Genomic DNA, 25,548 nt, shown 5'->3' with positions numbered 1-25,548 from the left:
CAGTGCGGGGTCCGGGGGTGCAGTGCGGGATGTGGGGTCCGGTAGGAATAGGGGTGCAAGGGGATAAATGGGTATTGGAGGATATCGGGTGCCTTGGCTGGGGATGTGGAGGGATGCGGGGTGCCCTGGGAGTTGGGGTTCGCTGGGATGAAAGGGGGTGGTGGAGGGATCTGAGGTGCGCTGGGAACTGGAGGTGCAGGAGGAGAAAAAGTGTACCAGGAGTTACGGGATGTATAGGGTGAGAGTGTCAGGGAGATGTGGGATCTGAGGGAATTGGGGATGCCAGAGGTGCATCTCAGAGGGACTGGGACTGCAAGAGAAAATGGAGTTTAGGGGGACGTGGGGTGCATTAGAGGTCATGGAGGTGCCGTGGGGATATGGAGTGCATTGGGGGCGTAGGAGTGAACTGGAGCGTTATAGGGGAGCACAAGGGTGTGTGGGTGAACTGGGGGGCATGGGGGCACATTGCCGTGGGGGGCTGTGGCAGGTGGTACGGTGTGCATTGCGAGGGTGCCGAGGAGATGTGGGGGTGCCAGAGGGATGTGGGTGCATGAGGAATGGGGAAGCAGGAGGATAAATGGGGGTCAGGGATCTATGGGTGGTTCGTGGGTCAGGCTGCAGGGTCGGAAATGAGGGTGCCAAGAGGATGTGGGGTGCATTGGTGGTGTACAGATGCACTGGAGGGATATAGGGGTGCACAGGGGAGTAGGGGTGCAGGGGGGACGGGGGCCACTGCCATGGCGGGTGCAGAGGAAAGTATGGGGGCTGTCAGTGTAACCTGGGAGCAGTGCAGGGCTATGGCACCCCAAAACTGCTGCTGTCACTTGCAGGGGTGGGGGGACCCTCTAGTGCTGCTGTCCTGCCTGTCCCCGTGTCCAGGGACACTGCTGGGTTTGGGGGTGCAGGCAGCCCCCCACCCCCGTGCCAGGGGGGTCCGGGTCCCATCAGTGCCACCCTGTCCCGCAGCCCCGGGGACTCCCAAACCCCGTTCCAAGACCACGAAGGGCTTTGTGCCTTTTTGGGGTCAGAAAGGGGCGTTTCTGACAAAGGAGGGAGCGGAGGCGGCGGTTGGTGCAGCAGTTCCTTCCCGGCCGGTACAAAGGCAAAACAAACCGAAAGCGTGTCCGTGTCCGTGTCCGTGTCCGTGCCCATCCCATGTCCGTGCCCACGTCCAGATCCATGCCCACACTCCTCCCACGGCTGGTGTGGCGCGGGCAATGCCCCGGGGGCGGCCACCGAGCCCCTCCCGCGCTGGGTCCCCGTGGGCACCCCAGCCCCGCGCCGGCTCGGTCCCATCCCGGCTCAGCCCAGGGGTCCCCCCGGTGCCCCGCTTGCCGCTGGCATCGGGGCGATGGCTTTTCGGCTGGAAGAGCGGTGGCGGTGGCAGTGTGTCCTAGGTGCCACTTCCTGTCGTCTCTCTGTGCTGCCGGTGTCGCCGTGGTGGCTCAGACCTGGCCCTGGTCCCCCGGGATGTCCCATCCCAGACGGATGGGTCGCTCCTCGGCGTTGGCATCACCCCCACAGCCCCGCGGGGTGCAGGGGGGTCCCCAGGGCGACGGGGGATGCTGGCCAGGAGAGCCCGGCTTCCGGGGCAGGATCCGGCCGGGGCGAAGCCGCGTGGAGGGGCTCAGTGGGGGCTGTCACTTGTCACCGTCACCCGGGGTACCCCGAAACCTGCCGTAGCACGAGACTGAAGCAAGCGAGCATGCGAGGGCGGCGGGCGGGCGGAGAGGGACATCCTATTCACCGGGAGAAAGTGCCCCAAAGGCAGGGCTGGGGGCTGGAGGGGACACGCAGCACGGGGGTGGGGGGTGTGTGAGCTCGGTGACCCGCTCCGGGGGCGTGAGGGGACCCATCCAGCCTCCGCCGCCACCCAAAATTAAGAATTCTCCTCTCGCCCATCCCTGGGAGCATCCTTTGGTCCCCAGGAGCATCCTTGGTGGCGGGGCCGTGTTCCCGCTCGGCACCGGGGCGGGGAGAGCAGGATGCGGCCGGGGGGGGTCACACAGCGTCGCCTTCCCACTTTGGGCTTCCATGATGTCCATTCGTCTGTCCGGAAGGGATTGGCAGGACACCGTGAGGAGCACGGGCGATGGCGGCGGCGTGGGGGGAATTTACATGGTACACGGGGGGGCTCCGGCCGGGGGCGACGCCTTCCCCCATCTCCCCCCGGAGGCCCGCGTCGCTCGGCGGCGTCGATGCGGGGATGTCCGGGCTCGGTTGGAATCGGGGGCGTCTCTCGAATCCCCCAGCAGCCGGAGGGAGATGGGGTGGGCGATGGCGGCCGGGGTGGGCGCGGGAGCGGGCGGCCGGGTCCGGCGTTACTCGATCACCATGCAGCACGGGAGGTGCTGGGAGAAGTACTTGAAGAGCTCCGGGGTGGCCCCGGGGCAGTTGGTGAGTTCCAGCTCCTCCAGCTCCTGCAGCTGCACCAGCCCCGACAGCCCCGTGGTGGTCAGCAAAGGGCAGCCTGCAAGGAGACAGGGTGCACTGTCAGCCCAGAACACAGCGCCTCCCAAAAATTAGCATCCCAAAAAATAGTATCTCAATGGCACCAGTATCCCAAAGCACCAAAATCCCCCCAAACAGAACCAAAGGATCAGGCCCTCAAAATCCCAGCACCTCAAAACTCACCACACCCGAAAGAACCAACGTGCTAAAAAAGTATCCCAAAACCCCCAACACTCCAAAAAAATCCAAAGTATCAGCATCTCAAAAATCCAGCACTCAAATACACACACAAAAACCAGTAGCTTAAAGCACCAGCACTCCAAAATACCAAGACCATCAAAATTAGCACCCAGAAACCCCTCACCAGAACCCAAAAAAACCAACATGCTAAAGAATAGTGTTCCAAAACACCAATATCCCAGAAAACAACACCCAAAACACTTACACCCCAAGGCTAGCCTAAGAACCCAGCATCTCAAAGTGCCAGTATTAAAAAAAAAAAAAAAAAAAAAAGCAGCACCTCAATAAAGAGTGCCCTTCAGAACAGCTCCTTGAAAACTGACACTGTTAAAAACTTGAATCCCAAAAACATAGCTACCAAAACATCACCACCCCAAAAAACACAGCACCCCAAGACCACAGCCGTGGATCTTTCTGCACAAGCTGGGCTGGGTGCAGGTGCCTGCTGGCTTGGCGGATCCTGGCTGTCCCCAGGCTGTCCCCAGGCTGTCCCCAGGGCTCTCTGTCCCCATGCCCTGTGCCTCCCCAGCCCCATGGGGTCTCAGGTCCCTGGTAGCAGGGTGAGGGTCTCACCAGCCAGTGAGAGGAGGCGCAGGCTGCCCATGCCCAGGAGGTGCTTCAGGCCAAAATCCTGCACCTGGAAAAGAAGATGGGAAGGGAATGAGGGGGGACAGCGGGGACAACTACAGCACCAGGGCTCAGCATTGCCCAGCTGGGATAGGGAACTGGGTGCCAGGGCTGGGAACCTGAAAGAGGGTGCAGGATGCTGGGACAGTGTGCTGGCTCTGGGTGCTGGGGCAGGGAACTCTGATGGGACAGGGTGCTGGGGAGGGGAGCTTGAGCAGGATGTGGGATATTGCAGCAGGATGCTGGGGCAGGATTTTGGGTGCAGGGCCGAGGTACTGAGTCTGGGTTGTGCAACAGGGAACAGGGAGGCAGGGCAGGGAGCCTGTTGCTGCAGCAGGGTACTGGGTCTGGGGTACTGGTGCTGGGGCAAGGATGCAGGGTCAGGGTGCCAGGGCTGAGTCCTGCTAAGCTCACAGGAGCTCTCTGCTTCCTGGCACCAAGTCTTGGGGTCTTCAACCAGCCTACCCTGAGCTCATGGTCCCTCCCCAGGGAGGTGCCACCATGCCCTCTCTGCCTTGCCAAGCCAGGACGGGTACAGCCGTGTTCCACACCTACCTGGCAGCACCAGCGCAGGTAGAGGCTCCGCAGGGATGACATGGTGGACAGGTAGCTGAGGCCAGTGTCGGTGATCCGCACGCACCTGCCGGGACACGGGGTGTCAGGGCCAGCTTGTCACCCATGGGTGTCCCCAAACCATGGCCCCCATGCTGCACCCTCTGCTTCCAGCATGGCTCAGCATGGCATGGCTTGGCACGGCATGGCTTGTCATGGGGTGACACGGCACAGCACAGCTCGGCATGTCATGGCATGGCTCAGCATGGTATGGCATGACTTGGCATGGCTTGGCATAGCTTAGCATGGCAGGGCATGGCCCAACATGGCTCAACATGGCATGGCTCGGCTTGGCATGGCACAGTACAGCTCAGCACGGCCCTTTACCTGTCGAGCACCAGCTCCTCCAGCTTGTGCAGGTCACAGGCGATGTACTCCAGGGCCATGTCGGTGATACGGGGGCACCAGGACAGGTCGAGGCTGCGGAGCTTCCGCAGGTTCTCAGCCACCAGCTCCACACCGTCATCCGTCACCTTGGAGCAGCCCGAGAGGCTGAGGACACTCAGATTGGGCAGGCTGTGCACCATGTTGACCACGCCGTGGTTGGTGATCTCCCAGCAGGAGTTGAGGCGCAGGGTGTGGGTGGTGTAACCCTGCTTGGCGGTGAAGTAGGCGAGCGCTGTGTCCGTCACGTGGTAGGCTTGCAGGTTGAGCTCGGTGAGGTTGGGCAGGAGCTGCGAGATGGCGGCAATGGCGTCGTCGGCCACGTTGATGCAGTCGCTGACGCTCAGCGCTGTGATGCGGGCGTTGAGGCTGGACCACAGCCCGGCCTCCGTGAAGTCGTTGCAGCCTGACAGCTCCAGCCGCACCACGCCCTGCATCTGCTCCAGCATCACCTGCCGAGGGGCAGCGGGTCAGGCCTTGCTGGGCACTGCCACCCGTCCTTGTGCATCCTTGTGCCCCCACCCTGGCTGCCTCTGGGCCCCCCTGCCTCTTCCCACTGCTCCCAGTCTTGTCTGGGTCCAATCTTCTCCCTGGGACCTCCCTGGCATAAGTTCAGCTCTTGCTTTAGGACACACCAGCACCAGTGGGGAATTGGAGGGGACAGGCAGGGACCCCTGGGTGCAGCCCCAACAGGTGCTGCTGGCAGGCTCGGGATTGATGCCCACTCCCAGCACAGGAGCTGCTCTGTTGAGAAGTACCCACGGAGCAGCTGGTGCTGGGTTTGGCCAGGGCGCAGAGCAAGGATCTCAGTGAGGACCTTGCCCAGCCCCCTGAGTTGCTCCATCTCTATCTGACCCTCAGGCCCTTGTTGGGGAGCAGCCAGCTAAGCAGGTATGTCCCATTCCCAGAGCCCTGCTTGTCACCCACTGCCACGTTTCCGCCCAGCACGGGCGCCTCACCTGGCTCTGCCTTCCTGGCAGCACCCACAGGCAGCCTCCTGACCCTGCACAGGCTGCACCCATCCCTGGGCTGGCAGGACCTGTGGGATGGCCATGCCTACTCCTTCCCTGTGACCAGTGGAAGCTCTGCCCACATGTGTGTCCCCAAGGCCACTAGGACTGACCCGCCACCAGCGCATCTCAGCCACCCTGGTCACTTCAACAGAGTCACCTACCTCCAACCCTGCATCTGTGATGGTCGACCTCTTAAGGCTCATGGACTTGACCCCCTTCTTGGAGAGGGGGTAGTTGTCAATGAACTCACAAATGTCCAGGTCGGAGACGCCCACGAGGCAGAAGCCGTCGAAGCCGCGGACGGCGAAGCCCTGCAGGCTGACGAACTCCTTCTCTCCACCGGGCAGGATGTTGTAGAGCTCTTTGGTGTGCAGGACGGGCGTCAAGCCCACCCAGAACTTGGGCTGGTAGAGCACCCGCCGCCATGCCTTGCACACCTGCGCCAGCACGCACTTCTCGCACGCCGAAAAGTACCAGAACAAACGGTTGAGGATCTTCTCGTCAACCGCCAGCTGCCGCTCCGAGGGCGAGCCTGGCAGCCGCTCCGGAGAGGGCTGCTCTGAGCCTTCACTCACGTTCAGTCCCACCAAGGAAGCGCCGGGAGGGGAGGAGACGCTGGCCAGAGTGGCCAAGGAGAGCGGGGAGGCCAGGCTGGGGATGGGCAGGTCGCTGCGGTGGGCTAAGGCCGGGCTGAGGATGGCAGGCACGGAGGAAGGCTGGCACAGGCGGTTTTTCACAGCAGGAGTGCCTTTGGTGATGCTGGCAGAGCCGAGGCCGTTGGGTTGCGTGGGGATCTTCACCAGTCCATTGCGGGGCAAACATGGGGGCTTGGTGTCGCCGTTTCTCGGATTCGACATCTTCCACAGATCTCTCTGTAACACAGGGTGTGGGGTGAGGGACTGTGGGTCTTTTAGTGAGGGTGGCCATGGCTGGGGGAGGTGGTGGCACCAGTGAGGGGGGAGGTCCTGGGGGTCCCTGAGCAGGGTGGCACATGGGACCAGGTGGTGCAGGGCTCCTGGGCACAGCCGCAGAGGGGACATGTCTGGGACACAGAGCAGGGTCCTCCCAGAAGCTGCATGGCCCTGGCATTTCCCTGTGATGAGGGATGGATGGGGGATTTGTCCCTGGGCATTCACATCCCTCTCTGAGCCTAGAATCCAGCATGGTCAATGGGAGACAGAGAAGGATCCACAGACTGGGTTGGATTGGAAGGGACCTCAAAGCCCATGTCATTCCACATCCATGCCATGGCCAGGGACACCTTCTGCTAGCCCAGGTTGCTCCAACCTTGGACACTTCTGGGGATCCAGGTACAGCCATAGCTTCTCTGAGCACCCTGTGCCAGGGCCTTCCCACCTCCACAGGGAACAATTCCTTCCCAATATCCCATCCATCCCTGCCCTCTGGCAGTGAGAAGCCATTCCCTGTGTCCTGTCCCTCCATCCCTTGACCCCAGTCCCTCTCCAGCTCTCCTGGAGCCCCTTTAGGCCCTGGAAAGGGCTCTGAGGTGTCCTTGGAGCCTCCTCTTCTCCAGGTGAACAGCCCCAGCTCTCACAGCCTGGCTCCAGGGCGGAGGGGCTCCAGCCCTCAGTGCATTTTAGTGGAGGGTAGTGGGCAGAGGCAGAGGGGGCAGAGTGCCAGCCAAGCACTCAGCAGGAGCCTGTGCCAGCCATAGTGCCACCGATCCTCGTGGAGCCCCGAGGCAGCCGGGCAGCACCCGGCAAACTGGGCCAATAAATATTGCAGTGGCAGCAAGGGCGGCTTCCCAACGGCCCCGCCGCACCCGCCATCCATTATTCAACGCGTTTCCCTCTATAAATATGGAGGTGAATTATTGATGGGGCTCAGCCTCCTCCCCCTGCCCAGCTGGGGCCTGGCACAGGGCCCTGCCCGACTGCTGCCTGCCCTGCCCGCACCCCATGTGCCAATGCCACGCCAAACCCTGCCAAAAAGCTGATCCTGGCAACTCCTGGGGGGACAAGGGGCTGAAGCACGGGAATGCAGCTTGCAGTGCATGGGGCAGGGGACAGGGTGCTGGTCCTGAAGCCTCAAGAGGTGATTGGCACATCCATCCATCAGCGAACAGAAACTGAGCAGCTTCCTGCCTGTCAGCTCCTCCCAGACCCAAGATCAAAGCAAGGGAATTATTGTAGCTGCTTGATTTAGGATGGAGAAAGTCAAGCCCCGATGGAGGGGCACTGAGGGTAGAGTATCCTGCTCAGGGCCAAGCTCTGTGGTCCCTGAGGGTGCTCCATGCAACCTGGAAGCAGGATGCAGCCTGGATCCCCTGCTGCCCCCAGCCCATCCTTTTCACCCTCACAGCATCCCTGGCCTCATCCAGCTCTCCTGCAGCAGCCAGGGAGGGAGCAACCACCCAAAGAAGAGCTCAGAAACACAGCCATTTGCCGATGGCAAACATCTGGAAAACCCACGGGATGCAGGGCACATGGCATCTCCCGAGGACAGCGTTCCCTGCACAGCGGGGCCATGGGATGGGGCTGGTGGGAGCTGCCACAGCCTCTGCCATGGAGCGAGCAGAGGTGCCAGCAGACAGCCCGGCTCGGTGGCAGCGTCCCGGCGAGATGCAGCCTCCGGGGATGAGCCCAGCCCTGTGCAGACAGTCTGGCGCCGCTCCCGGCTTGGATGCAGCCGCTGCTGCCTCCGCTCACGCTGCCCGACAGCGGAGCTGGGCCGCCGATGCTTGGACATGTGTTAAACTCGCTTGAAAGCAGGAGAAGGGGAGGGGAGAGAAGAGAGAAACTTGAAACCAGCGGCTCAATGCTTGGCAGCAATTAGGGGAGTAAACAGAACGTGCACCGGGGTGTCTCACACAGCCACAGAACACCAGTCCAAAGAGATAATTACCAGGTGGCACGGAGAGGCTGGTGCTGTGGCACCGAGCCCACTGGGCACGCTGCTTGCTCTCAGGGAAAGGGCAGGTGGTGGCACAGGGGCAGCCTCGGGCCTCAGGAGCCCAAGGGGACAGTCACAGGAGGAGACAGATGCTGACAAGTCGCCGGACTCACACGTAGCCAGCAGGAGGTTTTGGCACCGCATCCAACCAGTTGAGTGCTTGGCTGATCCCCGAGGCCGAGCTCAGGGGGTTCAGTGGGCTCAGCAGCTTTCCCAGTCCTGCGTTGGAAAGCGGAGCTGGGTCTCCCCTGCCCAGGGCGTTCAGGCTGCCTGTCCAGAGCACAGAAATCCCGAATCTTGTGTGTGCTGGGAAGTCACTTCAAATAGAAAGATGGACAGAGATTCGAGCCTCTAGGGACAGGAGGATCTGGACAGCACTGGGGGAAGCCAGGCAGGCATTTCTCTCTGGAGAGATGAGCAGGCAAGAATTTGGGTGTTCCTACCACCCCCAAGTGTGGGACTGTGCTTGAGGAAATACCCCAGTGTGGAGAAGGTGTGCTGGGGCACGGGTTGGGGAGGGGAGTGTCTCCAATAGCCGCCGTCTCTGGCACCAAGGGGCAGTGCTGGCATCTGCCCTCCTGTGCCAGAGGAAAGTCCTAGCCTGCAGCCGCACAGCCCTGCAGTTCCTGCAGCCCAGGATTGAGCCCACATTGCTCTGATGTCAAAAGTGCAGCCCCCACAGTCCCTGAAGGTCACAGCTGCTGAGTGCAGCCAGAGCATGCCCTGCACCTCCCCAAGCCCTCCCAAATCAGCGATAGCGGATGGACAGGCAAAAATAAAGTTTGCCTTGGAGTTGTCAGCACACATCCTTCCCGATGTTCCAGCAGCTCCATGAACACCTCCACGTGCTTTTTGGCCACTTCAAAGCAGCAAGAGAGCAGAGATTTGTCCTTTTCCCTTCTCCTGTCATCTTACTGTTTGCAGAATGCATGACTGGGCCAAGCACACCATCATCATGATCAGGACTATTCAGCACTTGGTACAACCCTTGCTCTAGGATCCCACAGGGAGGGTCCAGATTTGCAGCCCCCCTCTGCCACAGCCCCGCTCTGCTCTCTCATCGGGGAGCATCTCCCAGCAGTGGAGAGTCAGCTCCCAGCCCAGTGGGAGAAAACCTGACAAAAGCAAAGGTCCTTCAGTCTCCCGAATCCACTCCAGGGTGCACATTTCACAGGGTACATCACTGCCAGAGAAGTCACTCCATTCAGGAGGGGTTTGTCACCCACGGTAAGTGATGATGCAGTGGTGAGGGGCGGATTTGACGCAGGGAGAAAGAAGAAAGCCGGGGTCTAAGAGCCTGTCACCAAAACATTGCACAGACAATGAAGATGCTGCAATGAACAGGATGGAAACTTCCAGGAAGACAGAGCTTGTCCAACCTGTTGGCAAGTTTACTGTCTCCACGTGGTAGTGACTAGAGGCTGAGGGCCTTAAGAGTCGGGCAGGGCCATCAGTCACCCTGTTAGTGCCCACCCTGGCTCCTGGATCAGACAGTTATCCTGCTGCAGCAGGGATCGGGGGTGAGTTGTGGGACAGCCGGGCTTGGGGCCTACCGAGGGCTCGGTGTCAGCCGCACCGGAGGCCACAAGAGACCCCGGACTGGCCGGTGTTGCAGTCCCCGGCCCTGCTGGGTCAGCACCGCGGCCAGCGGCTGTGCCGGTCAGCACCGCGGCCAGCGGCTGTGCCGGTCAGCACCGCGGCCAGCGACACCCGCAGGGACACCGAGCTCGTGTCCCTGGGAGGATGCATCCCTGCTACACCGGGTCCTTGTAAGGGAACCGACATCACCCCGCCAGGGCCCTGTGAACATCCAGATCCTTGTAAGAGATCCTACTGTAACCCAGCAGGCTCCTGTTGCGGATCTGCTACTGCCCCACCAGATCCCTGAGAGAATCCATGATTGCTCAAATCTATGATTGCACAAGCTCCCCGTGAGATCCTACTGTCACCCCGCCGAGTCCCTGCAGCCCCGCCGCTGCCCCCCAGCTCCGCTCGGAGCTTTGTTATTGCCCTTCCAGGACCCAGAGCTGCTGCGGAGCGGTGTCAGCGCGGCTCCGGTGGCAGAGCGGTGCGGCAGCGAGCAGCTCTCGCTCCCGGCTGCCGGCACACACTCACACACACACTCCCGGGAGTGCACGGACGGACACACGGACACCGGAAGGGGGGATGCCCCGGCAGCAGCCGCGGCTCGCACACGCTCACACTCACACGCTGCCGGAGTCGCCGCGTGCACGCGCGCCCGGGGTTGCATCAGCTGAATTCATTAGCCCGTCTATTTTTACTAATGCAGCAAATCAAGTTGCTCTACAGGCGGAGAAAACACACCCGACACGGAGTGCTGTGGCGGAGCACGCAGTCGAGGCTTTTGTCCAGCACTCCTGAGGGGATGAGCTTCCCGAGGCTCCCGGGGCTCTGCGCGGGGCCCCAGCCAGCAGCGAGGCTCCTGCCTGGGGGGCTGACCCTGCCACCCGGAGCACACGGCAGCGATAAACACATCCCGCTGCAGAGCTCCGTGCTGTGCAGCTGCCTCCTGCTCTGATCCCACCGGATCAGAACACTACCCGTGCTGTGAGCAGTGGCTGTGCCATCACCGACCCCCGAGGCTGGGTCTCTTAAGAGGGTTTGGATCACCCCAGCAATGCAGAGGAGCCGCTAAACACTCCGGAGGAGCCCCTGGCTTTCCCGGAGATGGAGGGGCAGTGGTTGTGTTTGGGTAGGGAGATGCAGTACCTCTGTATGTGTGTGTGTCTGTGTGTGTGTGTGTGCACAGGTGGATTTGTGCTCCCAGGCTCGGCACTCACACAGGTGAGGCTCAGAGTGCAGCTCCAAACTCAGTGCTACCATTTCCTTGCAGTACAGTCCAGGAATTCTTAGTAGAGAAGGGCCTTGCCCCTCCACCTGGCTCTGGAGACCTGCTGCTTGTGTGATGGGAGCTGGGGAACTCCCTCCCTCCCTACCCTGAGAACCTCTGGGGACACCCAAGGGCTGAGAGCAGCTTTCCCGCTCCCTTGATGGCTCCCAATGATGGCAAGGATCTCATCCCCTCTTCCAGTGGACAAAGAGTCTTAGGAGGGGCTGGGAAGATGACTTGTTTGAGTCCCATTCCTGGGAGCTGCTGGTGAATCCATCACTGGGTCTTGCAGCTCATGGCCAAGCAGCAGAGCTGTCACGATAGGAATCCCCAGCACCGCGACGTCTCAGGTCCCACAGCCTTCCCAAAGGTCAGGCTCAGGCTTTACAGGGTCGGCCCCACGCCCAGGGAGCCAGGAAAAGCTGGCTGACGTGCCAGCACCAGGCTCTGCTCAGGTCCCCACTACTTTAGGCTTTGCTGAGAGAACAGCTCCTGTCTGGGGGCACTGGGGGATGCAGCTCCTGTCCCCCCAGCCTACAGCATGGGGGAGTTGCAGAGGGAAGGCAGAGCTCCAAGCCCCAAGCCTGGCCAAGCAAAATTTCCTCACAGAAGAGTTCTCTCTGACCACAGAGCCCCTCCTGCAGCAGCTTTCAATTTCTCTGCTAAACCCCCAGTCTCCTAGAAACAGTGAATTCTGACCTCTCTCCTTTTTCCAGGCAGCCTCTTGTCCCCTTGGGAGGAGTCCCTCACCCAAAAGGACCACAGGAGGGACAGATTCATGGCAGAGCTGGACCCCTGGTCCCCTCCAGCCTCCTCTGGAGATCTTGACTCACACCATGGAAAGATGCTCGTGCTTAAGCCAAGCTTCTCCCAGCTCCCCACTGACCAAGGCAAGGAGAAGAGGGAGCAGCTCTTCATGTGCTGGATCCTACCCAGCCTGGCCTGCTCTCACTACAAGCCCAGCCAGAGCCCAGTGACAGCTCCCAGTGTGTCCCAGCCCTTCCCTCTGCCCCTCCTGGGCCTAGGAAGGGGTGAAATCCAACATGAGGAGCCAGGAGAGCTGTCTCCAGCACAGGATGTGGATGTGCTCCTCAGGTGCTGCTGGGACTTGTGCCTCCCCAAACCCTTCATCCCACCAGACGCAGTGACAGCCACAAAAGCACTCATGCCCCCCTGGGCTCAGGGGTCCAGCTGGTAGCTGGGGTTGGGGTCAAGCAGGGGCTGGTAAGTCACCAGGGCAGGCAGTGTCCAGCCATTGCACTCCTTGATGAAGTGAGCTGTGGGTGCTAAATGTCAGCATGGGCTCCAAAAGCCATCAGATACCTTCTGGAAGCAAAGGCACCATCCTGATCCTGCTCCTGCTTCCCCTGTCCAAGAGCTGGCATGGGTCACCCTCCAGCAGGAAGAAACCCTGGAGAAATGGTTTCTGCTGAACTATGTCCGCCCCAAACACTCCCCTCTTCAGCCCCAAGCTCCTCCCGTGAGCCACCAGCCCTGGAGCACCCAGCACACGTGGCTGGTCCCCGTGGCATGTGGGCAGAGGTTGGAAGAGGGTGGGATGCTGCCAAAGGAGTCTACTCACCCGCGCACCAAATCCTGCTCCCTCCCACACCATCAGCACCCACTCGCCTCCAAATTCCCTTTCCACTCTCTGGATGCTGCTCGTCCTGCACAGGCACTGCTGGGGAGCAGTAGGACATTGGAGATGAGGAAACAGCTACAGGCAGGATAATGTGGTTTTGCCATGGAGTTGCTAGAGCCTGAGCCAGGCACAGCTTAAATCTGCAGAGCAGAGGGGAAGGGTCCAGTCTCCAAACTCAAAGTGCTCCCATCCAGTTGTCCTTCTGTCTGGCCACATCCCCATGGGATGGTCAACACAGTTGTGACCCCAGTGGAGGGGACAAGGGAACCTTTTCCCCACTCCCACCTTACCCTGGCCCAAGGGAGGGTCACTCCTTCCCCAGGAGCAGGATTTGGGGTGGCACGAGAGTCCCGCTGCTTGTCCTGCTGCTCCCCACTGCCTTGGAGCTGCTGGCATGGTAAGAGGAACAGGCAAAGGGATCTATGTGGGGGAAGCCAGCTCGGGGAAAAATAGATATCTAGCTCATTAAAAATGGATGCTCGAGTGAGTCCTCCCCACTCCAAAGCCGCCTCCCTCCCTCTTCCTGGTAGCCAGAGTGAAATCAGCACCCAGCTTCCAGAGGAGGGGAGATGCCAGCACAGCACGGTGCTCGCTCTGTGCCTGCTGCTCCCAGCCTGAGCCCCTCGGGGTGCTGTGCAGGGGTCCCGAGACCCCCCGGACCCTGGGCAGAGGGTGGGCATGGAGAGGGTCTGCCAGGAGCATCCCTGCTGCAGAGACTGCCACGCTCCAGCCTTCCCTGCCCAGGCACTGCCACAACCCCCAACACCGGCAGATGCCCAAGAGGCAGAGCCACCTCAGCCCAGTGCCTCATGGCACCCCTGGACCTCCACATGGCCGAGATCTTGGGGGTCTCTAGCTGGCTGCTGCCAGAACCCCGTACCTCAGTTTCCCCCGGCTGTGCTCAGCCCCAGCCGTTCCATGGGGTCGAGTCTGCCTGGTTCCCAACCCCACACACTGATCCCTCTGCCCATCCCCATCCTCCACACCATCAAAACAAACTCCTTGCTCCCATCTTGGGCTGATGGGACATCCATGGCCCCATCTGGGCTCTGCAAGACCCGGTTGTGGGGCTCAGCCCCCTTGGCCCCATCCCAGCCAGGGCTTTCCCCTTCCTCCATCCCTTGGGCTCTGGGAATGGGGGGAGGCTGCCCCTGTCCCTCGTCCCTTGGCTGGTGTCACCCTGCATGCACAGAAAGCCACCCCGAGGTTTTGGGGTGTTGGTATGTTTGAGTGCAGCCTCGGGGATGCCAATGGTGCCACCAGGGAGGACAAGAGGAATTTTAGAGGCTGGTAGCAGAGGTGGAAGGGGACAAGCATCAACCCCATTCTGGGGCGACCCTGTCCTTACAGCAATGTCCCCTTACACCCCCATCCCAGAGCAGCCCTGCATCCCGCGGGATCCACCTGATCCCCTCTTTTCCCTGCCTTTACCCACCCGGTGATGCTCTGCCATGCTGGGGGGGGACATAACACATCACATCACCCCCTCACATCCACCCCCTCCCCAAAGCAAGCGGGCGGAGGGGGCAGCATCACTGAGGCGGGGGAGGGTCACACCGACCACCATCCTCTGCTGAGCTACCGGGAGGCGGGGGCGGAGGGGGGGCCACCGGACCGCGAGCCCCGGGGCCGGGCCGGCTCCGCCGCCGTTATATAACACGGCTCCATGATGCGGGATGCGGCTGGGGGTGGTTGCGGTGCCGGTGCCGGTATCGGTACCGGTAGAACGGGCACCGGCACCGACCCCGGCATCGGCACCGACCCCGGCACCGGCTTTGTGTGCTGAAGGGTTTTCCCGAGCGGCTCTTACCTCCAGCCCTGTCTCTCGAAGCTCATGCCATGCCTTGTGCCCGTCTTCTTTCGGTTGCAGCAAAAAATCCCACCAGGAAGAAAACGGCGAATAATCCCCCCAAAAATCCCCGTTGGCAAAGGGGCCGGATCCCGCCCGGCCCCCGCCCCAACCCCGCGAAACAACAGGAAAAATAAGCGGGGAGTGGAGGGGGGGAATAGGGCCGGATCCGGATCCGGGGGGATGGAGAAGGGGGGCCCTGCTACCAGCCAGCCCAGGGAGCTGGGAGCACACGCACACGCGCGTTTGCACACACGCACACGCGTGTCACCAGCGGAGGCTGTTAAAGGGACACGGTCACCGCCGGCGACAGCGGAGCGCGCTGGGAAAGCACCGGCATCGGCACCGGGAGAGGCGAGGTGAAGGTGCGGGACACAGGGAATGGGGCGGGGGGGTACGGGCAGGGCTGGGCTGGCTGCTGGGTGTGCAGGGAGAGAGGGGTGGTGGGTGGGGGAATGCAGGGGTGGAAGGATGGGGGATGGAGGGGGGATGGAAGGATGGAGGGGGGATGGAGAGATGGAAGGATCCAAGGAGGGATGGAAAAATGAAGGGAAGAATGGAGAGATGCAGGGAGGGCTGGAGGGACAAATGGAGGGATGAAGGGAGAGGTTGAGGGATGGAGGGAAGAATGGAGAGATAAGGATGGAGGAGTTGGAGATGATGGAGGAACGAAAAAATGTAGGGAAGATGGGTGAGAGGAAGGGATGGAGGGGTGGAGGAAGAAATGGAAGGATGGATGGAGGGGTTGAGGAAGGGATGGAGGGATGGGGTGAAATGGAGAAATGAAGGGAGGGAGGGCTGGAAGGCTGAGCAGAGGGATGGATGGAAGGCTGGATGGACAGACAGATGCATGCTCTGGCTCTCTCCCCACCAGGGCATGGCAGGCTGGAGATCCTGGTGCAGACCCTGCTGCAGACCCCGCTTACCCCAGCAGCCTCAGCTCTGGTGACACCCCCTGGGGCACAGGGGTGACACTCGATCCTGTGCCAGCACTCCGGGATGCAGCAGGCACCCAGGACAGGCCACTGTGCCCTCATGCTGAGGGGAATCACCTGCCCAAGCCACCTCTGGCACTGTGGCTGGGGGTTGTTCCATTGCTGTCCCTCATGTCCCAGGACCCCCAGCTCAGCATCCACTCAGTAGTTTGGACCCAGCTTCACCACTGCTCCCCAAACTGGAGGGAACTGGTCAGCAGCCACATTTAACCTCATCCCCTCTGCCTTCCCCTGGCACGGCCCCATGTGAGCAGCAGGTCCAGCTCGGCCTGGCTGGCCCTAGGGAGGCTGAGGGAGATGCCTGGATCCAGCGCCTGGCTCCTGCCTCCGTTATTTATAAGGCAGGTTGGGTTTCACACTGACATCTGGGAGGGGGCTTGGAGGAGGAGATTGTGCACAGGCTCACACTCACACTCACACTCACACTCACACTCACACTCACATCCTCATCACACCCTGCCCAGTGGGTGACAAGTGCAGGAGAAGGTGCTGGAGGGGACAGTGACTGCAGGGATGTGTGGATCAGTGGCCTCGTGCAGGTGCCACGTGCTTTCCCATCGCCTGAGGAGCTGCAGGTCCTTCTCCCCACAGTCCCTTGTCTCCCCAGCAGTGCCCTGTCCCCCGTGATGCCTGCTCCCCGAGGAGGTGTTGCAGGGGAATTGATCAGCAGCAGCCTAGGAGGAGGGGTTGTGCTCCAGCCCTTGGGGACACACTCTGCACCCAGAGCAGGTCAAGTGCCACTGGGGCTGTCAGTGGGGTCCTGGATGGTCCCTGATGTCCCCTTGGTCCTGGTACACCTTGGCCCGTTGTCACTAACCCCTGCCAACCTCCAGGACTCAGAGGGGACAAGTTGTTGTGGCCCCATGTCCTGGGGACATTTTCACGCTGAGAAGGCTGAAAACACCTTCAACAGGAGGAATCTCTGGGCAAGAGGAGACTCCGTGTGTGTGTGTGTGTGTGTGTCCCTGGGGAAGGGGACACAGCTGAGGTGTCACCAGTCCAGGAGGTACCCACACCCGGGTGCCCAATGTGGGGTGCTGGTCACCCCACTTCACCCTGCAGCCCCAGGTCACCATCACAAGCCTCCTGAGCCCCCCGTCCCTCCTGAGCACCAGGAGAGTGGTGGCCACTGTCCCCACTCTGGGGTCAGACCAGCAGCAGAAAGCCAGGCGACATCTCTGCTCCCCTCCCATCCCCAAGGGAGGCTGGGCCGAGCCTTCCCGGTGCAGCAGGAGCATCCCCGGTCCGGCCGGAGCAGCGGTGGCCGGGCTGGACCGCAGTGCGCTGGGGGGGGGGGCCGTCGCCGCAGCAACCGCCGTCGCCTAGCGCTGCTGTCTCCCGGTAACCCGTCGCCTAGCAATGGGGGATTTTTCACAGCTCGGGATGAAGAGTTGAAAGTTATTTTTAGCCCGGGTTGCAAATCAATAGGCAGCTCCATTCGCTGCCCTGCAGGATGCACGCGCGGGGGCGATGGTGGGGGAGCAGGGGGGTCCGGCCTGGGGTCACCGCCCTGGCATGGCCACGGGGACTCCCGGGGCTCAGCCCCTTCTGTGCTAGCCCCAGGGTTCAGAGCTCTTCCTTGCCGAGGATCTGATTCCCCCTCAGGTTCCCCCACTCCAGGCCATGTGCAGGTGAGGGTGGGTGAGGACTTGGGGACTTTCAGGCTTGTGTGGGGCTCCTCACAGAGCCATGGGGATGGTCACACTGCTACAGGGACCATTGGACCCTCTTCTCACTCTGGGGACCCCCATTTTATTGTGGGAACTCTCAATCAGCCATGAGGACTCTCCTCCAGCTGCTGGGAGCCTCATCCTTTCATGGGAACCTTCTCCCACTGATGTGGATCCTCACCTGGCCATGGGATCCACACCTGGCCATGGGACCCCCACCTGGTCATGGGACCCCCACCTGGTCATGGGATCCACACCTGGCCATGGGACCCCTCCTTTCCATGTAGACCCCTGCTCTGATACGTGGACCCCAACCTCGCCGTTGGGGACCCTTGCCCTGCCTTGAGGACCCCCACCTGTGCATCCTCTCCTGACTGGCTCTCTGAGCTCCCAAGCCTTTCCAGGACACATTCCTACTCTTAGGGACACCAGCCTGGGGTGATGATGAGAGGGGACAGAGCCCACTGGGTTCCATGGAGAGGAGCTTGGCTTATCCCTGCATGTCCCCCGGGAGGGGCTGGGAGCTGAGCTGAGGCTCCTGAGCTATTTTTTAAAGACAAGGTGGGTGCCTCCCACAGCCACAGCTCCTTCAGGTGCTCGGCTGGGTGGCAGAGCTCCCCACGCAGCCTGGGGGATGGGAAGCTGGATGGAGACAGGCTGGGGACCCCCAGCCTCTGAGCAGCCCTACAACCTCCCAGCTACCCCAAATCCCCCTTTTGCTTTTCCAGGAGAGTTTTTATCCCCGGGCAAAGCCTAGCCTGGGGCATCCCTGCCCATGCCATCACCCACCCATGGCACAGCGTGGAGGGTGCCCAGAGCCACCCCACAAGGACATTTTGTGGGCAGCGTGGATGCCCCAGGGACCCGCCAGAAACTCCAGGATGGGTGGGGGGCGGGGAAACAAAAAAATTTGGGGTGATCCAGCAGAAAGAGGCAGGGTCATCAAAATCCAAAGGAAGCAGCCAGGACCCTCCTGCCATGGGGCACGGAGTGCTCCGTTGAGAGGCAGGTGGGTGAGGCAGGTGGGTCTGGGACAATCCTGGGTGAGTCAGAACGGATCCGGAGGGGACATGGGAATGGTCAGGGGCTGGAAGACCTGGCTGAGGGGAAAGGCTGGGAGAGCTGGGGGCCATCCAGACTGGAGGAAACCTTCTGGCATCCTGATGATACTTAAGAGATCTTGGAAGAGTGGTACAGACAGGCTTTCTCCAGGAACTGTAGAGACAGAAGAAGGGGGAACGATTTTCAGCTGAAAGAGGGGGCGTTTAGATTGGATAAAGGGAGGAAACGCGTTGCCGGGGTGAAGTTGGGGGAGCTGTGGGTGCCCCACGGGGCTGGAGCAGCCCGGCCTGCTGTGAGATGTCCGTGCCCAGGGCAGGGGTGGCAGGGGCGCTCTCCGAAGATTCTGTTGGATGAGTTGAAGTTCTGCTCCTCTGCGGGACGTTTTTCCCCAGCCCCACACGAGCCCTCCGGGTCCCCTGTCCCGTGGGTGGCCCTTCCCGGCCGCAGTGCCCGCGGTCACCAGAGGGCACTGCGAGCCCGAGCATCCCGGAGCGGCCCGAGGGCTCCGGGGCTAAGCGGGCGCCCGGAGCGGCTCCAGACACGCAGCAGGGCCGGAGGCTTCGGGGAGCTCCCGCTCGGACCCCCCCAGTCCCACGGGGACAACACCCCTGCGCCAAGCAGAGACAAGGAGGGGGTGGCCAAGGGACACGCTGGGGACACAGTCAGGGGACGGCACCAGACAGAGCTCCGGGCACGGCTGGCTTCTCGCTGGGCGCCCAGAGGTGCTCGGCCCCATGAGCTGGTCCGGACGTCTGAGACAATTGCGGGGGGCTGCGGGAGCTGTGCCCGGCCCTGGTCCAGCCCCAGCTCTGGTGGCTGCTCCAAAGGGGCTCCGGGACCCCCCGACGGCCATGCCCCGAGCGCGGGAGTGCCCCATATAGCGGGGAGGAAGGGAGGGAAGCCAGGGCTGGTGCTCCAGCTGGCGCCGAGGTTTCTCCAGTAACATCCATTTAAGGTGGGTCGGGGACTGTGGAGGGGGCCTGGGGTGCAGCCTCACCCCGGGGCGCTGGCATTGGGGCAGACACTGCCACGTGCCTGGGGGGACGGTGGCACCATGTCCCACATCCCTGCGTCCTGGGTGTCCCAAGGGAACCTCCCCGCAGGGCGCTGAGCACTCCACTGGCCCAGGGATCAGAGGTGACACCGGTGCCTGGTGTCACCCTGCCCCTGGTGCCACACCTCCCCGGGTGCCGCCTCGCCCGTGGGCACCCGGCCAAAGCCATTCGTGGGGTCCCCAGCTGGCTTCCCTGCCCAGCTCCGAGCCCAGCCGGTTCCACTTCCTCACTGTGTCACCGGGTCGGCTCTGGGCCCGTGTCCCCCCCATGCCGGGGTCACTGTGACCCTCCGGAGCACAGCCAGTCCGTCCACCCAGCCACCCTCTGGCAAGCCCACATGGCAACTGGTGGGCTCAGCACGAGGGCCAGCGGGCAGAGAGCCGCCCACCCCGACCCCCACCCCAGCCCCCCGACCCCGCGACATCCCGACCCGCTCCACCTTAACCCACAGCCCCTCCGGCCCCTCATTTTCCACGGATTCCAGCAGCATGACTTCTTTCAGCATCATTTCATGGCCGGAGAGCTGTGAATCCTCCTCTCCCCGCCTGCCTCCCCCCTCCCCTTCCCCCTTCCCCTTTTTCTTCCCACCATCCCAATTTACAATCCCTCATTTCCATTCCGCTCCACCCTCTGGCCGGGGACTTTGTTCCCGGCCTGTATCATCCCATCCCAATTGTTTCGTGTTTATTTCAAACATTTTGGCGGGCTGTCACTGGATGGAAACTTAATTAATGGTGGGGTCTGTAGTGGTGACACAATAGCGGCTGCAAGGGAGGGGGTTGAAAGAAATCCCCAGATTTGAAGGGAGGGAATTGGGGGTTCGGATGTGCGTGACCCCTGTGTCAGGCCCGGCGCCACGTGCCTGGGCTCCCCCGGTTAGAAAAGTGTCTCCGTGGGGAGGGGGATGCTGCTGGTGACAGGAAAAGGTTAAAAGGAGCTTGGGGGGGGGTGAAACTTTTGGGGTACACAGTTCTGGGGGGTGTAAACCGTGGGGCTGCAGTCTGGGGAGTGCATACTGTAGAGTGTACACAACCTGGGTTGCCTGTAGCCTGGGGTGTCACCACTCCTGGAGGGTTGGGTTGGGGTGTGCATGAATTGGGGTGTATAGAGGCAGGGGTGCAGAACTCAGGGTGCAGGGAGCCCGTGGTGTGTAACTCTTGGGGTACACAGTTCTGGGGAAAGGAAGGGGGGGTTATGTAAACCAGGGGGGCTGCAGTGTGGGGTGTGCATAGTTTGGGTTGTACCCAGCCTGGCGTGCCTGTAGCCCCATGTGTGCATGGCTTGGGGTGTACCTGACCGTGGATGTGCATATCCTGGCGTGCACCTGGCCTGGGGTGCACGGTTCTAGGGGGATGCATAAACCAGAGAGGTGCAGTCTGGGGTGTTCACAGCCTGGGTTACACCTGTAGCCTGGCTGGGCATGGTTGGGGTGTCTGTAGACAGAGCTGGCTGCAGCCTGGGGTCAGCAAATTTGGGGTGTACCTGGCCTGGGGTGTCTATAGCCAGGGGTGCACACAGTTTGGGGTGCATACAGTTTGGGGTGTCCCCAGCCCGGGGTGCTGCAGCCACGGCTGTGACAAGCCACAGGCCTACAGAATTCAGGGTGCAGCCCCGGGGGGCGGATCTGTAACCTGGGGTACCCCAGCCCTGCTCCGGGTCCTGTCCCCCGGCTGAGCCGTGTCCCGCCCGGTGTCCCCCCGTGCCGCGGGGTGTGCAGAAGCCCCGGGGGGCTGCGGGGATACCGCTGCGGTGGATGCCGGTGCCCTCGGCGGCGGGGAGGGGGCTTTGGGGGCGGGTCCCGTGCCCGCCCCTCCACCTCCATTGGCGGAAAGTTCGGGGCGCGACGCGGGGTGGCGGCCGCGCTCCCCGTCCCCGCCGCCCCGGCCCCGGTGCGGGCAGCGGTGCGGGCAGGGCCGGGCCGGGCCGGGCCGCCCGGGGCCGCCGCGGGCGCGGCCATGTGGGCGCTGCGGGCTCTGTGCCTGGCCGGGCTGGGGGCGGCCATCGGCGGCGGAGCGGCGGATCAGTGCAGCTGGAGGGGCAGGTAGGCACCGGGAGCACCGGCACCGGGAGCACCGGCACCGGGAGCACCGGCACCGGGATCCCGCACCGGGAACGGCGGCCCCGGGGGCAGCGCGCCGGGCGGGCTGGGGTGGCACACGCGGGTCCCCCGGATCGCAGCCCCTTGGGGAGCTCCCGCCGCCCAGGCAGGTTCTTGGGGGAAGGGGAATCTGCTCTCCCCGTCTCCCCCTCCATCCTCAGGGCTGACCCCTCCTCCCGCATCCGTGGGGAGGGTACGGGTGGGATGCTGGGAACTTGCGCCTGCCTCAGTTTCCTCAGTCCTGGGTGCGGCTCCCCCCCGTTTTAAGGGATGCTGCTCCCCCCGTGGGGCTCCCCGCCTCTCCGGGACCCCTTCGCTGAGCTCCCCCACCCGTGAAACCCATCCCCATGGTCGGCGGGACCCCCAGCCCCCGGCAGGGCCCGAAGCATCGCCCGAAGGCGCCGGACTCCGAACAAAGAGCCGGGGCCCGCCAGGAGGGGCTGCCCCACGCGGGGGGCACGGGGGGACAGGGGGGGCACGCAGCCACCAGCATCCTGTCAGGGACAAAGCAGCCCCCGACTGACCCCGCTCCCCCCAGGCTGGCGTCCAGGCGCGTCCCCCCAGCAGGGCCGCGGGAAAGAGGCGGCTCCAGGCATCCCGCGTGAGAGCGGGACCCCAGCATCCACTGGGGATCCCCAAAGTGGGAACAGGTGACCCAGTGTTTGGGGCACTCTGGGGGTGGTTTGGGAGCCCACACCGGGTGTGAAGGGGGCTGTGCTGCTGCGTCCCCCGCTCCCTTAGCTGCTCCCAAAAGGCGCTGAGGGACACAAGTGCCCCAAAATAATGTGGTTGAACCCCAAGTCCAAGTGCTGTTCTAGTCTGTGGCCATCCCACACATTTCTGTGGAGGGGCTGCTTGGGAGGGCAGGGTGATACAGCGCTGGGGGACGCACGGGCTGGGGGTCCCTGTCACCCGAGGGTCCCCGCTGACGAGGTGCTGTGCCCCACAGCGGGCTGTCACAGGAGGCTGGCAGCGTGGAGCAGCTGTCCCTGCACTGTGCCGAGGGCTCGTTGGAATGGCTGTACCCCACGGGAGCCCTTCGCCTCCGCCTGGCCCCCCGCCTGCCCCCCACCAGCGCCGCCGTCAAGGGCGGGAGCCCCCCGCACGTCACCGCCTGCATCAAACCCACCGGGACCTTCCGGGGGGCTCAGCTCTACCTGGAGAGGGAGGGGATGCTGGAGCTGCTGCTGCCAGAAGCCCCCCGGCCCCGCGCCCGCTGCTTCAGCTGGCTACCCCAGGAGAAGGTGGCTCTGTTCCTGCAGGCCACCCCGCACCCCGACATCAGCCGCCGCATCGCCGCCTTCCGCTACGAGCTGCGGGGGGACTGGCTGGCCCGGCCGGCGCTGCCCGCCGCCAGCCTCAGCGCTGAAGGTGAGCGCCCCGCCCTGCCTCATTTCCCCTTCCCCTGCTCGGTGCCCGCAGGGCTGAGGAGGGGCTGGGTCGGGGTGTTGTCCCCTGGGGGTGACAGGCTGTGCTTGGCCATGCAGGTGCGTGCCGGCCGTGCAATGACACCGAGATCCTGATGGCCATTTGCACTAGTGACTTTGGTGAGTGCGGCCCCGGGGCTCCGAGAGGGGGAATGGCCTCGTGAGTGGCACTGGGACACCTGGCAGGGCTGGCCTGGGCTGGGCTGGGCCGTGCAGGGCACTGCTCGGGATGGGGATGGGAACGGGGATTGGGGACTGGAGTAGGGATGGGGGTGGGAATGGGAATGAGAGTGGGAATGGGGATGGGAATGGGAGTGAGAGTGGGGATGGGGATGGGGATGGGAGTGTGGGTAGGAATGGGGATGGGGATGAGAATGAGAGTGGGAATGGGAATGGGAAGGGGGATGGGGATGAGAGTGGGAATGGGAATGGGGATAAAGATGGGGACTGGGATGGAGATGGGATAGGAATGGGAGTGGGAATGGAGATGGAGATAAAGATGGGGACTGGGATAGAGATAAGGATGGGAATGTGAATGCAGTTGGGGACAGGGACTGGGATGGGGATCAGGATGGGGATTGGAATGTGGATGGGGCTGGGAATGGAGATGAGGATGGGAATGGTGATGGGAATGTGCATGGGGACAATAATGGAGATGGGGATGGGGACAGGGATGGGGACAATAATGGGGACGTGGATGGCATTGGGGATGGGACCATGCTGACACCCCTGCCTGCCTTTCCCCACAGTGATCCGCGGCAGCATCCGGAGCGTCTCCAATGACGCAGAGCTGCAGGAATCCATCATCGGGGTGAGCGCCACCCGCATCCACCGCCAGAAATTCCCACTTTTCCAGGCGGGCGGGCGGCCGGGGCGGCCGGTGGGCAGCATCCGCACCCCTCTGCGCTGTGGGGTCAAGCCGGGCCCTGGCACCTTCCTGTTCACGGGGTGGCTGCACTTCGGGGAGGCCTGGCTGAGCTGCGCGCCCCGGTACCGGGACTTCCAGCGCATCTACGAGGGGGCCCAGCGCACGCGCCAGAACCCCTGCGAGTTCCCCGTGGACTGAGCGGCTCCGGGAGCGCAGCCCGGCCCCGCGGGCACTGCGGGACCATGGTCCTGCTGTCACTGAGAGTGGCCCCAGGGCACACGGGAACAGTGCCCGGAGGGAGCGTGGCACGTCGGGCCTTGCCACGCACCGGGCTGTGGCAGCACCCGCCAGCGGGCTGGGGGGTTCTGGGAAAATCCTGCTGGAAGGGAAGGGATTTCCCCAGGGCGTGCTTGTCAAGGGTGCCCAGGGAGTTGCCTGGGTGAGGGGTGCAGCAGCGCAGGGTTGAGGCTCCCAGGGGACCAGGGTGCTGCATGCTCAGGGGATGCTGTGGGGCACAGAGGGTCTGGCACCAGCGGGCAGCCAGACCCCCAGACCCTGGCAGGGCTCGGGGGTGGGTGGCCATGGTGGCCAGTCCAGGGACACGGTGGGCACAGAAGGGAGTGGAAGGGCCAGGAGATGGATCTGTAAAGTTGGGGGTGGAAGGGGGAGCAGGCAGCGATGAGCCTGGCCCTGGCACGGGCAGGAGCTGCGGGGCTGATGCTGAGGAAGAGGAGCAAGGCTGAAGGGAGCGAGGGGAGTGGTGAGGTGGGAGGAAGGCTGGCGCGGGGAGCAGAAGTGTCCATGGCACAGCCAGGGTGGGACCAAAGTGCCGATGCAGGAAGGTGCCATGGGAGCAGGGAGAGGTCACCGTGCCACCCGTCGCTGCCAGCCCTTGTGTGCGAGGGGCAGGCTGTGCCAGCCGCGGGGAATTTTTTGACCGTGGGGGTGGGGGGGGCATCGTATGTGCACTAAAGTTATAACGATACCAAATTTGTGACTTCTTTTTTATAAACTAAGCTGTATTTGTAGCATGTGGCTCCTGTTTTTAGCACGCTGAGCAGGACATTCACCAACAACGGTGTGTGCCACCTGCTTCCCTCTGTGCCAGCTTCAGCTGTGACCCGCCTCCCATGGGGCTGGAAACTTGGATATCTCTCTGTATGGAGAGATTTACTGCTGTTTGCACATCCTGCATCCCAGTGATCCCCAGGATGGGTCACTTTGGGGTCCCCCCTCCCTAGGTATGCCCGGGTGTACGGGCCAGGGGCCCCGTGCTGGGTGGGTGACCCTGCTGGTGGAGCTGCTGTCAGGACTGATTCTCGTCAGAGCCACCGGCCACAAGGCCTCATTGTGCCGGATTGTGCCGTGCCAGCATCCCAACCCTGCCGGCTCCCACCCCGCTGCTGCCCCCTTCAGCCCCCACCACGAGCTCCGGCTCCTCCAGCTTCCCTGGGAATGGTGAGAGGGACAGGACCTGCCCTGCTTCCCTGGGAATGGTGAGAGGGACAGGACCTGCCCTGCTTCCCTGGGAATGGTGAGAGGGACAGGACCTGCCCTGCTTCCCTGGGAATGGTGAGAGGGACAGGACCTGCCCTGCTTCCCTGGGAATGGTGAGAGGGACAGGACCTGCCCTGCTTCCCTGGGAATGGTGAGAGGGACAAGACCTGCCTGTTTCCCTGGGAATGGTGAGAGGGACAGGACCTGCCTGTTTCCCTGGGAATGGTGAGAGGGACAGGACCTGCCTGTTTCCCTGGGAATGGTGAGAGGGACAGGACCTGCCCTGCTTCCCTG

General features: G+C 62.8%; 2 protein-coding genes across 3 annotated transcripts; one reads left to right on the top strand and one right to left on the bottom strand.

Annotated features, from left to right (window-relative positions):
• Nucleotides 1-1,067: 1,067 nt before the first annotated feature.
• On the bottom strand, nucleotides 1,068-14,849 carry FBXL16 (F-box and leucine rich repeat protein 16). The gene is made up of 6 exons (XM_033073996.1): nucleotides 14,544-14,849; nucleotides 5,489-6,199; nucleotides 4,258-4,766; nucleotides 3,874-3,958; nucleotides 3,265-3,328; nucleotides 1,068-2,470 (listed from the first exon to the last, which is right to left on the bottom strand). The coding sequence occupies exons 2-6, from the start codon at nucleotides 6,182-6,184 to the stop codon at nucleotides 2,322-2,324; spliced, it is 1,503 nt and encodes a 500-aa protein (XP_032929887.1). The 5' UTR covers nucleotides 6,185-6,199; nucleotides 14,544-14,849; the 3' UTR covers nucleotides 1,068-2,321.
• Nucleotides 14,763-25,186, top strand: METRN (meteorin, glial cell differentiation regulator). 2 transcript variants are annotated; one of them, XM_033074013.2, is made up of 5 exons: nucleotides 14,763-14,947; nucleotides 15,457-15,918; nucleotides 22,412-22,833; nucleotides 22,950-23,009; nucleotides 23,639-25,186. In XM_033074013.2, exons 2-5 carry the CDS (start codon nucleotides 15,875-15,877, stop codon nucleotides 23,953-23,955), a joined length of 843 nt encoding a protein of 280 aa, XP_032929904.1. In that variant the 5' UTR covers nucleotides 14,763-14,947; nucleotides 15,457-15,874; the 3' UTR covers nucleotides 23,956-25,186. The 2 variants fall into 2 exon arrangements, with proteins under 2 accessions (XP_032929904.1, XP_032929903.1); XM_033074012.1 differs by lacking the exons at nucleotides 14,763-14,947; nucleotides 15,457-15,918 and adding an exon at nucleotides 21,320-21,405.
• Nucleotides 25,187-25,548: the final 362 nt, after the last annotated feature.

Source organism: Catharus ustulatus, chromosome 16 (genome assembly GCF_009819885.2).
Source record: "Catharus ustulatus isolate bCatUst1 chromosome 16, bCatUst1.pri.v2, whole genome shotgun sequence".
Lineage (NCBI taxonomy): Eukaryota > Metazoa > Chordata > Aves > Passeriformes > Turdidae > Catharus > Catharus ustulatus.
Note: the sequence above shows the minus strand (reverse complement) of the source record. Positions and strands in the feature narration are given on the sequence as shown.